Source organism: Syngnathus floridae, chromosome 2, assembly GCF_059516105.1.
Source record: "Syngnathus floridae isolate MCC-2025c chromosome 2, RoL_Sflo_1.0, whole genome shotgun sequence".
NCBI classification, from domain to species: Eukaryota; Metazoa; Chordata; class Actinopteri; order Syngnathiformes; family Syngnathidae; genus Syngnathus; species Syngnathus floridae.
This window is the reverse complement of record NC_142414.1, coordinates 25,938,186-25,954,924: the sequence shown is the minus strand read 5'-3', so window position 1 is coordinate 25,954,924 and position 16,739 is coordinate 25,938,186. Positions and strand designations below refer to the sequence as shown.

Here is a 16,739-nt window from a genome sequence, read left to right as displayed (position 1 = left end):
TGACAGTAGGCTTTGAATGATGTCGAAATAGATCAAATCAAATCTTAAGTGTGCATTGGAATCCGAATCCAAACGTGTCGTCTTCGCGTGCTGAGGCGCGTTCCCGATCAAGAAATAAGCGTGCACGGTCCACGTGACATTGAGCGACCTGGGGGCGTGGCCAACACGCGATCTATACGGAGGCTTGTTCCTATGCAGCCAATCGCAGAGATTCAACGTTCTGGTGTGTGATGCGCATGCGTAATAAGGACCACGGCATAGACTGAAGCGTCGGTGACAAAGAAATTGGATTTAAGACAATAATACCACTAATATTAAAAATAAATGAATGAATAAATAAATAATGATAATATGCCATTATACATATCCATCTGTTCATGTTGCTTTATTCCAAAATCACAACACCCCATGACAAAGTGAAATTGACTAAATATTTGCAAATCTATAGATTAAAAAAAAAAGTATGAACTCTTGAACCAAGTAACTTCCAAAAAGGCTTTTAACACACATGAATGCAGTTTATGAATTTATTTTTTTAGCAAGGTGTGATGCAATTAAAATATGGATTTTTGCTTGTTTAATTGTATTTCCAGTAAAGAAGAAAGACAGTCCATTTTTTCTTTGTTTTCACTTTTATTTGAGGTGCAACTGTCTAGTGCAAATCGTTACGTCACATTTGTGATGGGCTGAGGAACATGCACAAAACATTGACATATTTTCTACGAGGCATTCCTCCATTTGCCAGGTGAGTGTGTGTGTATGTCCTCTGAGTCCAGGCAGCAACACAAATACTTGGCTGCACAAAAAGACCAACAAAAAAAAAGTAAAACATCCTCCATCGCTTCAACAAAACAATGTAAGAGACAAACATCGGCAAAGAGAAACAGTCGCTATTGTTTTGAGTGAGCAAAGTGACAATACAGTCACCGCAGGAGAGACAGAGTTCAGCGCAGAGGTCAACGATCCTCATCTGTTCCCATCCTGAGTAGCTGACATCACAGGTACTTCATCACCTGGCAAACCATAGATAGATATATACACAAATATATGTACACCAACTGAAAAGAGACTATATATGTATCTATGGTTAGAAACCAGGCACTTTGCAGAAGTGGACATGTGTATTGATCTGTACAAACCTCTCCTTCTCCGTTATTCCTCTTTTGTACATCACCGGGACATTAAATCACATCGACGAGAGCAAACAGAAAGTAAAACCTAACCCTTCCCCGGTTTACCCTATAAAAACAACAACATTGATTCCCTGCATAAATATTGAATTCCTTTTCCAACAGGGGAGGGGCCGATGAGGAGGGGGGGGCAACGTGACACCAGAGAACAATACGGGGCCCTCCAAGTACAAAGTCAAGTGCCATCCCAGACCATCACAACTTGAAATGACTGAATCCCAAACCGAGGGGGGTTGCAAGTCCTCCAGTAAAGTTCATCTAACGTTAGCAGCGACATGTGCATGTGGGGGGGAAAAAAAAAAATGGAATGTGTGTGCTGGGTCGAGGTGGAGGGCTGAAGTTGGCACATGTTCCACACTGACTGGGCTTCAATTCACGCCCGCTTGGTGCTCCACCACCTGCCCATCACCATGACAACTGTGATTGTCTAAGCAGGTAAAAGTCACGAGACAAGGCGGAATAAATTAATGTGCGACAAAAAACTTGATGGGGATCCTCGGGATGGTGGCATAGTTGGTGGCGGGGGTCACAGTACAGAGATCCTTTCTCTTCAGGCGGACGAGCCGGAGTTCTGTGCAGAGGGGAGGGCTTGCGCGGTTCCCACCGAGCTCGGGACCTGAGGCGGCAGAGCGGTGCCGGTGGGGGAGCCGCCCGTCTGGACCTGGGCCTGGAACTGAGCCATCTGCTCGGGGCTGGCCAGGTTCTTGAGAAGGTTGTTCTCTTGCTCCAGTTGGGTGTTGCGCTCCATCAGCTCCTTGATTTGCTCCTTGAGCACCTCCACCTCCTCGCGCACGGCGTACATCAGGTGACTCTTCACCAGGTCCTGAGAAAAGGAGGGGTGGGGGGGGGGGGGGACTCGTTAAAACAACCTCGGCCCGTGACTTTGAGAAAGTACAAATTCATTCTCACAGTGAACACAGACGATATCCATGAAGAATATGACTGACGTTAGAAACTAATCACATTTGGAACGTTCTATTGAACAATCAATTCTTTCATTGCACAAAAAAAATAAATAAATAAAAACATGAATTTTACTCAAACTCATCTTGACTCATTCAAAAGTGAACAATAATGCACACACCACCCATGGATGGATATTTACGTTCCCTAAGAGCCAGGCCTCAATTTCACAAAACCTACTTTTTCTTCTATTAATTCCCCTGGAAACTTTTCAACTTCTAAAAATTGCCAGCCTTTACTCGGCTACGTCTCTCAACATCCCGAGCGAGCTTGACCCGGGACGCTGTCCGCCCAGCGTCACCGAGATGATGATGACGACGATGGCCGAAGGGGGATTAGCACGTTTTAATCTGAGCATCCCTTCCTCTTTGTGCAGCCAGGGAACAAAATGTCCCCGTGCCGAGTGGGAGGAGCCAATCGCTGGCCAAGTTATTTATACCGACAGGAGGGGAGGCCGCTGCCTGCCTAGCAACATGCTGCTGAGGAGAGGAGAGGAGAGGAGAGGATGGGATGGGGATGTGGGAGGAGGGGATACAGCGTGTGAATCTCATCTTGGCCCACATCATCTTTCCAAATCGTGACAGTGCATGGCCACAATCTTATTCTTCATCCCGGTTTCTGGATGAGCCTTATTCAAATAAAGTTATTACCTTCCTGACTTTTGATGCACAGATGCCCTTTCCCTATTAAGGCGGCTAGGTTCATTTAAAATAACTATTCTAAATAATCCCGGTTATTTAACTACCCCCAAAGTCATATCGCGAAAAACACGAGGAGGAAATAATGGCAGGACCTGCCTCGGCATTACGTAACGCCAGTGGAAGCTCACACGAGCGAGGTAATGGTGCGCCTGAGGACAACTACTTACCATCGCTTGCTCAATCTTGTTGTCAATGGCCACGACACTTGCACCCGAAGAGCTGAAACAGAATTTAAAGCACATCGTTAACCAACTGGATGGTCTGAAAGGCGCTAGTATGGCGCAAGACGGGCCGATTGTTGCGGCAGGTAACGCAACAAAGGAGCCAGACACAAAAAAAAACCAAGCGCAGGAAAAGCGCACGCAAAGTGTTTCGTTTTAGCGCAAAAGAAATAATTACCTCCTGTCAAGCCTGACCGACGCGCTCTCCTTGCCGAGTACGGAGGACAGAAACGAGATGGAGAAATTGCGCAGTTGGCAAACGCCAAGGTCCATCGCCACCGTGTAACACTGCGAATTCATGCTATCCGGTCCATCAACGCGCCACCGCGGCTCGGCCCGGCTCACAAGACGTCCGGCGGAACAAATGTCAAACCGGAGCGCATTCTGTAGCTCCGCGGCCGCCGAGATCAGCACAAAGACTGAGGTGCAAGCGAGGGAGGGAGGGCTGACAAGTGCCTGGCCGCAAAATGCGTGCGGGAGGGGGGGGCGCTAGCAGCCGCCTGATTGGCTGGAAGCAAGGCTCATTTGCATAACAATATCCGCGGCAGTATCAGTTTGGGGGAAAGCAGAATTTTATGCAGGACATCTAATAGAGATACCGAGTTGTAATAGCCTTATATTGTCACGCATAGTATTTTTTTTATTGAAATACATGAACGCATTTGATGGTGTTGAAAAGAAACACTTAAAGAAAATGTCGCCACCTTCTGGTCAGTCCTGCTCATAATTTAATCGAAAATAAAGCCATTAATCAGTTCGTGCCCTCTTCAAAACATTTTCTGGTTACACATTTTTGGCAAATATATAACGCTGTGTTGTAAATCTAAAGAGCATTAGAGTGTAAAGAAATCAAATTGTTTCGTAAAGTGTAATTAATCAAAAGTTTTGTTTACAGTAATATGTTGCGTGCATCCCCACTCAATGCAATATTCTGATTAATATTGCATTTGTGGAATATGAATCCAGCATCAAATCAAATGCACACATTTTTATCCAGCTCAGGTGGCTGCCATTTTGCCACTTGCTGTTGACTAAAAATGACATCACAGTTGCTTATTGTTTGGAAACATTAAAGCCGTGCAAATATGAACGGAATTGAAACCAAACAATCAATTTCCCAAGGAGCTGATCAAATCATAAAAAGCATGATGACATCACTGCTTCTGCATCAGTCACTAGTTAGTAGGACTGATGCCATCACTATGGCAACGCTTTTGACAAAGAGCACAAATAGTTGAATGGAGGATCCAGTTAAACCACATCCTCCCATCAGAGCCTCCAACACCTTCTCCTTTATCTACTAACAACACCTTATATGACAGTATCGCCACCAATTACTACTTTTCCATTAGCTAGGTGTTGGGCGCCATCTTGTGGCATTCTAAAGAAATAGCTCAAAATAAACATTGGGGGAATAAATGACTTTTTCACACAAATAATATGAATATGATAAATCCATGAATACCATGAAAGAGCAGACAGGGCCTTGACTGTATGTTGATGAGTGACATGCTTTGTTGGGCCACTAGGGGGCAGTGCAATAAGGACGCTAACACGAGAGCTGAACATGATGTTCTGCTGTGCCAGTCATTGACCAAGATGGGGACCTCGGCTTGCACATGCATAAAGAAGATCAGACAGGTCGGGGTCTGCGTTTGCTGAGGGTTTGTTTTGACACATTGCGACAGGAAGTCGAACTTGAAAGCCCCCCCCGACATAATTGCAGTTGAACGGCACCAGCGCACAACAAAAGAACTCCATCGTTACCTCTTCAGATGCTTCTCCAGCTCCCAGAAAAGAAGCTTCACGGCCATGGCGTCGCGACCCTGCGCTCCTCCGGCCCGGGCCAGCCCCTTCTCTCTCATTGATGCTCAGAGTAAAAACAAAAAGTCCATACGGCACCCCCACCCCGACCCCTCACCCAAAACAAGCACCACCACTGCGTCCTCCAGACCCGACCCCCCTGACTCCCCCTCGGCGCTTCACATTGGGGGAGTCTGACCCACTACGTAGTCCCGGGACTGCGCCCGAGGAGGACGGGGGGAAAGGAGCGGGTGCGCGTGTACCCCCCTACGGCGGCCGTGTGTCTGAATCCAAGACTGGTCGCGTGGTGAGAGGCTCAAGTGTGACGTCACTCCAGTAGGATTCACATCACCTCCCCTTGTGTTGTTATGTAAACTGTCAGTAGAGATTAGAGCAATCCATCCAATGCGATGAGCCCTTTTTGACCACATACCCAGTTAGAGCACGCATCATCGTCGACAAGCCCCGCCCAGCTTGCTCGTTTCCAACAAGATGCTCTCAAGAAATATTGAGACACCCCCAAGCCTGCAACGCTCGAAGCGGTTTTGGGTGGAAAAGCCAACTGAGGAAACATCTTAACATCCAGCTCGGATGTTCAAAACGGGAAGGACCGCGTCTATGTTTAAGTTCTAGCGGGTGCACCAGTAGCTGCGCTGTCACTTGGCATTAGTGCACATACATTGGCCACACACACACACACACACAGCCTCACGTGCATCTCCATGCGAGTCAGTCGCCGTTCCGGGCGGACAAAGCCAAGACAAGAGTTTACCCAGCTTGCCTCAAAATGTGGCAGCAAGGTGAAAATAATTCAATTAATAATTCAATTAATGTTCTTTTTTTTTTCTATTAAAGTAGGAGTTTACTGTGTGTGGTTATTTTAAAGAGGGTGAGCACACGGTTGTCAGAACAAAAGGCTGTAAACCGGTTTCAGGGAGATCTTGGCGATGTTGAGATAGGTCCACTTTTCAGCCAATCGTAGACGGCGCGGGTGCTTCGGCTCAACCAATACGGTGAGACCGTGACGCCGTGACTTCATAGGAAGCCCAAATGGAACTCTTTCATTCCAGGGCCATCCGTCCAAAACACTATAAAGGGCTGACCCATATATGGTTCGAGGGTGAAGAATGGAGCTCACACTGGCGTCCATTTTTTTTTCCCCTCCTTTTACGAGCGTTCCCGTGTGATTAGCTCACTCCCCTGTCAACTTCTCCATAACTTGTCCTCAAGTCGTACACCTAATGATATTCAATGATGAGCCAATGAGTGATGAGGACAGGAACGAAATTCCAGAGATGGAGAGCAACTGTGGCAAGAAAGAGGAAGCTTCCGTTTGCAATCGAGGATCAAGCCCGCCCTCAGCCGTTGGCAAGACACACACTAAAGACAGATAAGCAAAAGCCCAAATCTCAAAGGCGTCTCACGAGAGCCTCTGGAGCCAGCACGCAATGTTTTACGTAACCAGCCCGCTGCCATATGGTTCACCAGAGGAGAGCGAAAGTCCAACATTTTTGCCCCTTTAGTGAAACCATGCAAGGATTTCATCTTAGAGGGAAGAGGAAGACATTCGATTTATAAGGAGACCAACATGCCAAGAATTGGGGATAAATAATTCATGCATTTTTGTGGCTAAAACTCCATTGGGAAGAAGTTTGAGATGGTTGCAAATTGAAGATTAGAACAGAGAAATCACAATGGTAGAACAGAAAGTATTGATTTTAGACAGAGGTGAGGTTTTTTTTTTTAAACAGAGAAATTGATGTGTTTTTTTTTTTTAACATCCAAAAGTGCATCAACATGAAGAAAGAAGGAGAAGCAGGAAGGAGAGGCACGCAAACATGAATGTCATCTTGTTGGCACGGGAGGCTTTTTTTTTCTTAATCTGTGAAGGCTCAATACAGCATAATTCCAACCGAATTTTCTTGGTAGACTTAAGCCAAATTTAAGGAGGCAAGTCTTTCTAAGCACATGCAAGAGTTTAAAATCAATCAGCACTAATTTGACAGTAAGATAGAAACACTTTCAAAGTGCCCGATTCTAATTTGATTCGTTCTCGCATTGCGTGCAGGGAAAACCCCCAAAGCGGTGAGAAAATCACATTTAGGTCAGCAACTCCAAAAAAAAAACCACGTTAAGATTATTATATAAAGCACAGTGGAAGCATTGAAGGGCCGACACTGCCCTCGTGTGGCGAATCCTGGAATAACATGGCTGTGGAGGGAATTAAACGATCCGCTTTGATTGTGTCCTTTAATAGCGAGCTCGCCATTTTGTCGAGTTGTTCGAATACGTAGTAAGTATAACATGTTGTAATTAAGCGACAGCAACAAAATAATTCATTGGGGCCTAAGAAGTGTTCCAAAACCCCAAACAGAGAATCCAAAGAATGCAAAAAATGATCCCCAGCACAAAAAACAAAGACCACTCCCCCCAAACCAGTCAAACAAGCAAATAAAGAAACTATATTAGGGAAAAGCCGCAAAACATACACAAGCTCGTTTGTTCAGCCCAATGTAAACGTTCAGTGTTTAAACACAAACTGAAGCCAACACAACAGCTTGTGCAATGACTCACTCAATAGAAACTGTCCCACGCAACTGAATGGTCATAAAACTGATAAAAAAATGACAAATGGACCTTTTATGGTTGATGGCAGCAGGCAGACTTTGCCATTTGGTACTGCTGTCAAACATCTCGTAGGGTAAAAATGATGTTTGTGACATGATGCAGCTGTTTTCCAAAAGCGGAATTAATATCAGCGCCGGCGGGTTCAAATTCCTGCCGACAGATTTCGAGGACGGCATGGAGGTACAGGACAGGGCACACCCTTGCCTGCTGCTTTTCAAACACACTTGTTTTTCAATTCCCAGAAAATATCGAGTAAGCTGCCAACATGCCTGCTGCTCAAAGCGATCCGATAGAATAAGTGGCAATTATTCCACGCGAACAATCTGGAGCCAAAGCAAAAAAATAGATAAAAATATAAACGCTTAGCAATACAAGCTCACGCAAAGACTAATGGCGGAAAATCTTAATGATGTTTTGGTGGCAAAGAAAAGAAAATGAATTCCCGAGTGTTTGGACGAAAAGGCTGACATCAAAGATGAATATTTGAAGTTTGCACAAAGTCTCAAAGCATCGACACAGTAGCTAGGTGGACTTGGTCGTCGATTGCGTTACCGACAAATGATCTAATTAGATTCTTTTGGTCGTCGATTGCGTGACCGATTTATTTCGATAGATGTGAGAATTTGAAGAAGCCGATAGATCTCATCTCACCTGTCCTCCTCTCCTTCAGCGTGCGGAGTCCTCAAGCCAGCAGCGGCGGCAGCGGCGACAAAAGCGCTGGCCTCCACGGACATCCCCATGTGGGCCAGGCTTCTGGCAGTGACGCCGGCGTCGGCAGCCGTCGCTCCGACTCCGGCGGCGCCCAGCCTGGGAAGTCCCAGCAGGCCCTGGTGCTGGAACAGAAGTTTCTGCGCGTCTTCCAGTTGAGATGTTTTAAGGGAGCTCCCTCCTGCCAGAGGGGCCGAGTAGAGGGCGCCGCCTGGGGTGAGAAGGGGCTGGAGGTCGGCTTGAAGTGCAGTCAAAGGCATGTACGGGGCCCCCAGCGCTGATGGAGCCAGATGTAGGGGACGAGATGGCGGCGGGCCGGCGACTGAGCTTTCCATGGCAGATGGAGCCACATGACCTTGATGGGGCGACTGCTGTGCCAGGCTGCCAAGTGGCTTTGCCGTGACCGCTGAGCCCGGTGACACGCTCACGTGCGCCACGGGAGGCTGCACCTGGGTTTGGAACGGAGCGGTGGGTTGGATAAAGTCTGGCTGTAGACCACCCAGCTGAGGTGCAACATAACCTCCCGTGGTTTGAGCCTGGTGCTGCTCCACGGCGTAAGGAGACACCAAGGAAGGGGGGTGGTTTATTCCGACTTGTGGCGCGGCTGCCCCGAGCATCTTAGTTTGAGCTGCACCGACTACTTCCTGGGGTGACACGTAGGCGAGGGTGCTGGGTTGGGCCGGAGCTTGCGGTGGGCTCTGCATCGTATGAGGACCGGAGAAGTCCTGGTTCGGCAGCTGATAAGGCTGCAGCGTGTGAGGCGGCTGGACAGCTGGAAGACTCGGACTTACGCCCGAATTAGCGGGCTCAGTCTCTGCAGACGACTCTGCAGCTTTGGGTGCCTCAGAGGTCGCAGCCGGTGGAATATCCTTCTCGTAATATTCGGTACACGTCCATCTTCCTTTGCGGAAGGGCTCGGAGTTGGTGTCCAGCTTGACCACTCGGAAACGAGAGCCGGTAGTAGTCTGAGAGTGAGTGTTGGACGCGCTGGCTGACTGGCCTGTTGCGCCACCAACGGGAGCTGGTGGTCCACTCACGCCGGTGTGGTCAAAACCCGACTGGCCGGACGGGGGAAGCGGAGTTACAGAGGGGAGACTCGGATGTGCGTCCGCAGTTGTCCGTCCAACAACAGGGGCTGACGGTTGTGTTGTTGCTCCTATGGGTTTGGAGCTATCCAACCCCAGTGGTCTCTGGGATGGGGTCGCCCCCGTTTTGGAAAGCGGCTGGCTTGAGGTAGCCAACGGAGCTGACACTGACGTTTCACCTCCTCCCAGGTTATCAGAGTGATGCTGATGACTGTGCTGCTGCGGATAAAAATGATGGGGTACTGTCCCGTTCACCATGGTGGGATGCTTCTGGGCTCCCTGGCTGGAATGTGGATACGGAGGCTCATTGGGCGACACAAGGCCAGGGGTGTCAACACCATGGAGACTGTTTAATGTCTCGTCCGATGAACTTCTCTCCGGTACGCCAGTGTCTGTGGCTCGGGACACTGACGCGTCCAGTATATCGGAAGAGGACAAGTCCTCGGTGTGGGACTCGTCCAGGTCGTCATAACTCTCGGTGTCATCGGCCAAACTATTACTGCCGCTTACGTTGATCTGTGCAGAGGTGACACTTGTTATCTGGAAGCCACTCTTTTTCTTCACCTGAGCTCCAGGCATTTGGGATGCGGGCTGTTGATGGGGTCCCGGAGAGGAGGCTCCGGCAGGGGGACTGTCTTCAAGCGCATTTACTCCAGAACCACTGGAGGAGGCAGGTGCCCCGCTGCCGCTGCCCCTGCGGTAATGAAACACAGTTTTCCTGCTACCAGTAGGGGGTGGGTCTCCACAAAAGTCCTGATGATGCATCCCTGCCAACAGGAGGGTTCAGGTTTTGGGGGATCCTTGGAAAACAACCGGTGGGCTTTTGACTCTCAACTAGTAGCTAACGCTCAGCTATCATGCTAGCTAGATTATGATGCTCAAGCTCCATCTGTAAAATGACTAGTCCTTCAAGTTAGGATGTGCTAACTCAGAAGCTACTGCACACGATCACCCGCCTCACAAAACACAGATTGGAAAAAATTGATTTGAAATCCTGCTAGCCACTGGTTAGCACTGTTAGGTCAGCGGGAACAACTAGTTTCACTAAACACAGTTATCGTATCTTAATTCATATTTTATATCACACAGATAGAGCCAAATGCAAGCAAGAAGATTTAGCCGTAAATAGTTTGGCTGCGGTCAGGTGGTCTACGAAGCTTCCGAGCTGTCCAACCTATGTCGCATGAAATCGGTCGCCGAGTCCATTCCTCGCGCAGACGTCCTCCTCTTCCCCAAAACAAACTTGGCGATTTTTACACTCCACCAGAAATCAACTGACAAAGATAACTAAATGGCGCCTGTGTCAAAAAGCGGAGTCATGCACAACTCGTGTGTCCTATGGAGTCCTTGTTTGCTGTATCATTGCCAACCGGCGAGCAGCGGCAGCTAAGCTAAACGAAGCTAACGGGCTGTCAGGTTCAGAGGGGACGGGAAAGCCAAACACTGCATATGCGCATGCGCAAGTCTACCCCTTCATTACGAAATGTGAATCTCTGATATGAAATAAAATTTCAGTTCAGTTTAGTTTACAGAACAAAACCATATTTGAAAAAGGTGCAAATAGCCCAAAGTGCACCGCTAAATTTCCATTCATAAAAAAAATCATAAAATGACAATCTTAAACATTTCGTCATCATAAGGAGCTACAAAATGTGACACAGAATTAAGAGTTTCTTTTTTTTTTTTTTTTAGAAAGCTTCTCGTTTAGTTTTAGGATTGACCAACTATTTTCAGCTACCCGCAAGTACGCTGACTAATATATTTATTGTTTGCAAACACTTTAAAAAGGTCCGTAGAAGTGTATTGCGCTCATTTGATAGTTTAATATTCCTTGACGCTGAAATGGCTGAAGCTGTAAAATAATTTGGGCCACCAGAGGGCACTGCTGCTCTGCCAAGCATTTGTCTGCTCGAAACCGAGGACGTTTAGATACAAGATATGTATTTTAAAAAGAAATAAATGAATAAATACATGTAGAAGTAATTCAAGTGTTGTACTTACTAAAAGTTAAAAGTAAAGACCTTAAAACGTGAACATATTTACAATATCGGAAATGGAGTCTTGTGTTAATACTTCGAAAGCAATTCAAAACTTAAAATCAAGTGCAGTGTTTATGATTCCAAACAAAAAGAGGGCTTGCAAATCACAAAATGTATTTAATGTTTTTTTGAAATTGGAAAATCAAGTTCATCTGAACATTTTACAAAAAAATTACAACAATTCCTAGAACATGACTTGTTTGGTTTGGTACAAGAGTGTTTTATACAGCAAATATATTTTGTATTTGGAAATCCTGAAAGTCTGAAGTGTTAAGGAAGATTCTGGGATTTGTTTCTTAGCTGTAGAAAAAAAAAATGGTACAATCTGTAATAAAATGTAATTCATTTTATGAAATGGTATTGACAGTTGTGTCGATCTGTTTCGCAATTTCTGACAAACACTAGCGCACACGCACGCACGTAAACGTACACAACGAAAAGGCAAACCCAAATTGTTTGCTCCGACATTTTTTTCTGGTCACTTTTGCAAGCGTAAAGCAGGTGTAAACATCACAACGTGTAAAAAGGATCAGCTGTATCCCGCACACAGTCTTTTCTTTGGTTATCTTCTACGATGGTCAAAAGTGACATGGTGAGTTGCAAAGGCACAACGGAAGTGAACAATCCACCCTCGTGAATTTCCACACTTTGTCCTCAGCGGTCACGCTTTTCTCCATTGATGTTACTGGTGGGGCCGCTTGCCTGATTGGGGTGTTTAGCGCCGCTGGAATGAACCTCCTCGTCGGAGCTGCTCTCGATGTCGCTGCGCTCGTCTTTAGCCACCTGAGACGTCATAAATTCAAACACAGAGGTCAGTATTTGCATTTCGATGTGGCGTACGTAAGAAAAGTAGTCCTGGGAAATATTAAAACGTGAAGAATATGCTACACAGGACACGTGATGTTGAGCCCAACTCACCTTTCCCTTAAATATGGCTTTAATTGCAATGCGTGCAATGAGGTAGAACCAGATAACATGAAGAGTCTGCAGGACCAAAAGTAAACCGTTCAGCACCCACCAGGCCTGGTATGGGCCCGCGATCTCCCAGCTCTCAAATAGAACGCTGTTAATAATCCTGCAACACATGCGTACAGATATTTGAATCCATCAATAGGCCGCCAATTCATCGTTATAATTTGTCACGAAAATAAACATTTGCCTCACCAGAAAGGAAAGATGACGAGGCGAGCGATGAAAAAGCTGATGCTGAACACCACAAACAGGCCATCGCACAGTCGTTGGTATTTGGCGTAGTTGGCGAGCTTGGCTGCCTGTGAAGGCAAACGAGCAATTTCTTATTAAAAATATACGTGGGGGGTGGAGACTCAAAAGTAGACAGTAAAATAGTAACATAGGCAGAAAACAAAGCAGCATAGGATTGACTTGAACAAAAATAAAGTGCTTATGTAAGCGTGTAGGCTCGTTGTGTCCCTCAATGACACAGATCACAATTTATTGGTAGGCAATGAAATGATATCAGCATCACGATAAAGTCGGTGTCCTCAGAGTCGTCATGAAAACTTATCAGAAGAAAAGTCTGAGGTTTTATGATTCAGCGGTCAAACATACCAACGTAACAATCACGTTAAGCTCAAACAGTCGAACCATTCAGTCATATGGAATGTTCACGATATCGTACGTTTCGGATTAAACGTCGCTCTGGAGTAAAAGTCGTATAAAAATGCATGATGATAACGAAAAAAAAACATTCCTTATTAAATGACTAAATTGCATTTTGAGGTTGTTGTTTTTTTACAAATTCCGAGGCCAAGCACATTTACGATGTGTATAATTTCCAAATTTGTATGCTTTAGGACTTTTTAAACAATTTTCTGGATATGCCACAAATTGGCAAACAGACTACAACATTTGTAAACGGACTCAAAAAAAAAATCAACAAAAATATGCTTCAACAAAATCCTCCCTTTACCTCAAGGAAGATGTCTGATGCGTCATGCACACACATGACCAGAGTGCCTGCTCTTAACATGTTGATGGCGTAGGAGAAGGTGATGAGGAAAATGGTGGCCAGGTGGTGCACGAGCATGATGAAGAAATCCTGACGTGGATGAAATGGAGAAAATGGGTGGATCACTTTGGAACGTGTGAAAATGATACGAAAACACAAATCCCTTCATGTGAATATCCACTATTCAAATAAAACGTGTGACCTTTTGATTGATTGATTTTTTTAAAATATGGCATGAATGGAGTCAAACATCACAAATAGTTAACTCAGTCAGTTATAATAGAATTTAAACGTCGATAGTCGTCAGTGGTATTGAATGAGTTAATTGAAACAGACTCAGGCGACAAGACAAAGCAAACAAACAAAAACTCGCAGATAAAAATAGCGAGCTGCTCAATGTAACAATAAAGGTCATGTTACTTCTTAACAAAGTCCAAACAATGTTGCATTTAAGCAACTCTGAAAAGAACAAGTTGTCCCCACAAGTTCCTGGAGAAAATGTAACCAATTAAAGGAAGCACGACTCGCTACCTCTGCTTAACGGCCAACGAGAGGCAAAATGCCGAGCGACCACGTGCTACTGTCTCGTCGCCCAACCTGTTTTACCAGAAAATCCGTCATCGGCTTATTCGAATACACTCCGACAATAACGAAAAGTATGAAATGAAATGGTGACGATAGGAGTTTTTCGTGCCTGTGCTGACCCACCTTACGTTTTATGTCAGTGAACTGGGAAAACATCAGGGAGCAGTAGAAAGCCAGCTCAGCCACATAATGATTCAATTGTTGATGACTCTGATGCTGGAAAAGGGTGAAACAAAAAACACCTTTAATAATTTCATAATATCAGCATGTGGAAAAAGTCGATATGAACCTGAAAGGGATACGTGTCCCAGCATCGTCGGGTATTCCACATCCAGGGCGACTGAAAGAAACAAGTCGATCGGGGTTAATGTGATAAAACAGCTTGATAATCATTTCAGCTCCACTCACCCTCCATAAGTGATGAATGGCATAAATAAAAATCCCCAAGTAAAATGTGAATCGCCACCTGAAGGGGGGAAAAAAAAATTCATTTTTTTTTTTTTTATGAATGATTAAAATGTCCACATTTTGAAACTCACATGCTCTCACAGAACTTTGTCTGCAAGCTGGGCTTGTCTTGATTACGCCGGATGCGAAACCATCTCTGGATTTTCCGTACATCCCAGTCCAGTTGCTTGGAAAGTCCTTCCAGTTGTTTTGCATCTGGACACTAGCGAGGACAACAACCAGACAGGAATGACCACATCTCGTAAAAGTCCAAAATTCCAACGGGCTCGTCGGGGGTACCACGGGATCACAACATTGATCGAAATAACTACCGTTTTTGATTGATACAGCTTCTCCAGGACAGCATTGGGCTGGGCTTGTCGTTGCACTCCCGCCTGAATCTGGAGTATGTGGGCACAGGGCTTGGCCACTAGCCTACACACACAGGCAGCAAAAAAAAAAAAAAAAAAAAGTGGGGGAAGGGACACAGAAATGCTGTAGTTAAGCAAGACATTCAAACAGGGCAAGAGTTAACTACTTAGCAAAGGAATAGCTTAACCTTTAGCCAATCTGGTGAGCCTCTTTAGTTTACAAAGTGTTAGAAGGAGAACATAGCAGAGGATTTGGGGAAGGCATGGGAAAGAAGAAATCCCTGGGAATGTGGCACCTAATGACCTGTCATGTGAGGAGATAGAGACGGGAGGATCTCCCTGGACCAAAAAACTTAATGGATGTCACAAGACAATCGGCTTCAACCGACTCGTTTTAATCCCACCCTGTTGATCGTTTTCCCCAATATGGGGGGAAAAAAAGATAGATTTGGGAGAAGCACAGTCAGGGCCTGACTTAACTCGACAATTTAAAAGAAAACAGCCCTTGTTTTTAAATTCTACAGGCCGCGGGATTATCAATCATAACAACATGGTGTTCTTCAAGAGACGCCCGAATGCACCACGTGATTAACACATTGTTAGATACCGTTTTCTGTTGATATAGTTGACCTGAAGTCATCTCACTCGTGTTATCTAAATTTAGACTTGTAATATAGCTCTGCACGCACTTAATGCGAGTGTTGTTAACATGTCGACGGAAGTCTCGAGTTTTACCTTTCGAATAGAATCCTTAGTACAAAAATCCCGACGGATAGCGGAAGGGCGTACAGCAAGTCTCCCACCCGAGGGTAATCCACGCCAGGTGGTGGATGCTCCAGATCCGCCCAGGAAACATTTTGGGGAAGCCAAAAATTCTCGCTCCAAAACCAAGCTGAGAACGAGGACGTCATCGGGGGAAGCAGGAGTTGTACTCGAGTCAAGGCAGCGTTTTCAGTCGCAAAAAAAGTTACGCTTCCTCCTCCTTCCTAAAAAGATCAGCTTGGGCGCTAAGTAGGCATTACCGCCGCTTAACTCAGAAGAGTAAAGTGTGCAGGGCGGCTAGCTTGACACGTAAAAGGCGACACCCACAGTTAAAACTTTCAATGACGCTCGTGAGAGAGCGGGCGGCCGCCCCCTTCATAGAAGTCAAGCTTGCCGGAAGTCGCTCGCCCCGCCCATTCCGCCAAGTCACCGTGCAAGCTAAACGCCGGCTAGCTTTAGCCTTACCTGCCTTAGCTATTTGCTAAGCTAGCTATGTTTTGACGAGTACAGGCGCTATACTTTAGCAAATCTAAAAAAAAGTGCTCTCAAATAGTTATACAGTGTGTTGCTGTGTTATTTTGTGTTGTGTTTGTTATTTTGTGACTGTCCAGCCCACTGGTGTCAAACTTAAGGCCCGAGGGCCAGATACGGCCCGCCACATCATTTTATGTGGCCCGCGATGACAAATCTTTGCATCGAATTTGTCATTACCCATATTACAAATTGTCTTCACTTTTTAAAAATTGAGCTATTGCCATCAATTTTGACTTTTTAAACGATTTGAACAATTTTTACTAACCTCTGATTTCAAAATTCATCAGATAGTTGTGTCGCCTATACCGTATGTATATAGACGACGTTGACAGTCATAATGGCCCTCCGAGGGAAACTATGACAACAGTGCGTCCCGTGACAAAAACGAGTTTGACGCCCTTGGTCTAGCCTAATAAATTCCTTACTTCTGCCAAGTTGACAGACAAGAAAAGTCACGTGCAGTGTTTCCTCATCACTGTTGCAACACACTAGAATATCATTTTGGTGATCCTGCAAATAGTCAAACACAACAATACGGCTGCATAGCACCGCTCTCCTGACTGGTTGTGGTCGTAGGAACCGATTGAAGCCGAGGATTCCACTGAAACTCAGAATCTGACTGGAGCCTGGGACCAAACTGGAATATCAGGATTTTATCACCAGTAAAAAGCTACAACGTACTGCAAGGCTAGATAGCATAGACTCGAGTAAAGCAATGGCTAACGTTGTGATT

General features: G+C 45.7%; 2 protein-coding genes across 2 annotated transcripts; both read right to left on the bottom strand.

Annotated features, from left to right (window-relative positions):
• Nucleotides 1-613: 613 nt before the first annotated feature.
• On the bottom strand, nucleotides 614-10,746 carry LOC148402844 (TSC22 domain family protein 1). The gene is made up of 3 exons (XM_088368934.1): nucleotides 8,158-10,746; nucleotides 3,022-3,073; nucleotides 614-2,013 (listed from the first exon to the last, which is right to left on the bottom strand). The coding sequence occupies exons 1-3, from the start codon at nucleotides 10,062-10,064 to the stop codon at nucleotides 1,741-1,743; spliced, it is 2,232 nt and encodes a 743-aa protein (XP_088225060.1). The 5' UTR covers nucleotides 10,065-10,746; the 3' UTR covers nucleotides 614-1,740.
• Nucleotides 10,747-11,435: 689 nt separating this feature from the next.
• Nucleotides 11,436-15,867, bottom strand: LOC148402843 (ceramide synthase 5-like). Its single transcript, XM_088369442.1, has 10 exons — nucleotides 15,446-15,867; nucleotides 14,672-14,774; nucleotides 14,432-14,562; nucleotides 14,301-14,358; nucleotides 14,182-14,232; nucleotides 14,016-14,108; nucleotides 13,269-13,397; nucleotides 12,503-12,609; nucleotides 12,257-12,413; nucleotides 11,436-12,121 (listed from the first exon to the last, which is right to left on the bottom strand). The coding sequence occupies exons 1-10, from the start codon at nucleotides 15,619-15,621 to the stop codon at nucleotides 11,993-11,995; spliced, it is 1,134 nt and encodes a 377-aa protein (XP_088225568.1). The 5' UTR covers nucleotides 15,622-15,867; the 3' UTR covers nucleotides 11,436-11,992.
• Nucleotides 15,868-16,739: the final 872 nt, after the last annotated feature.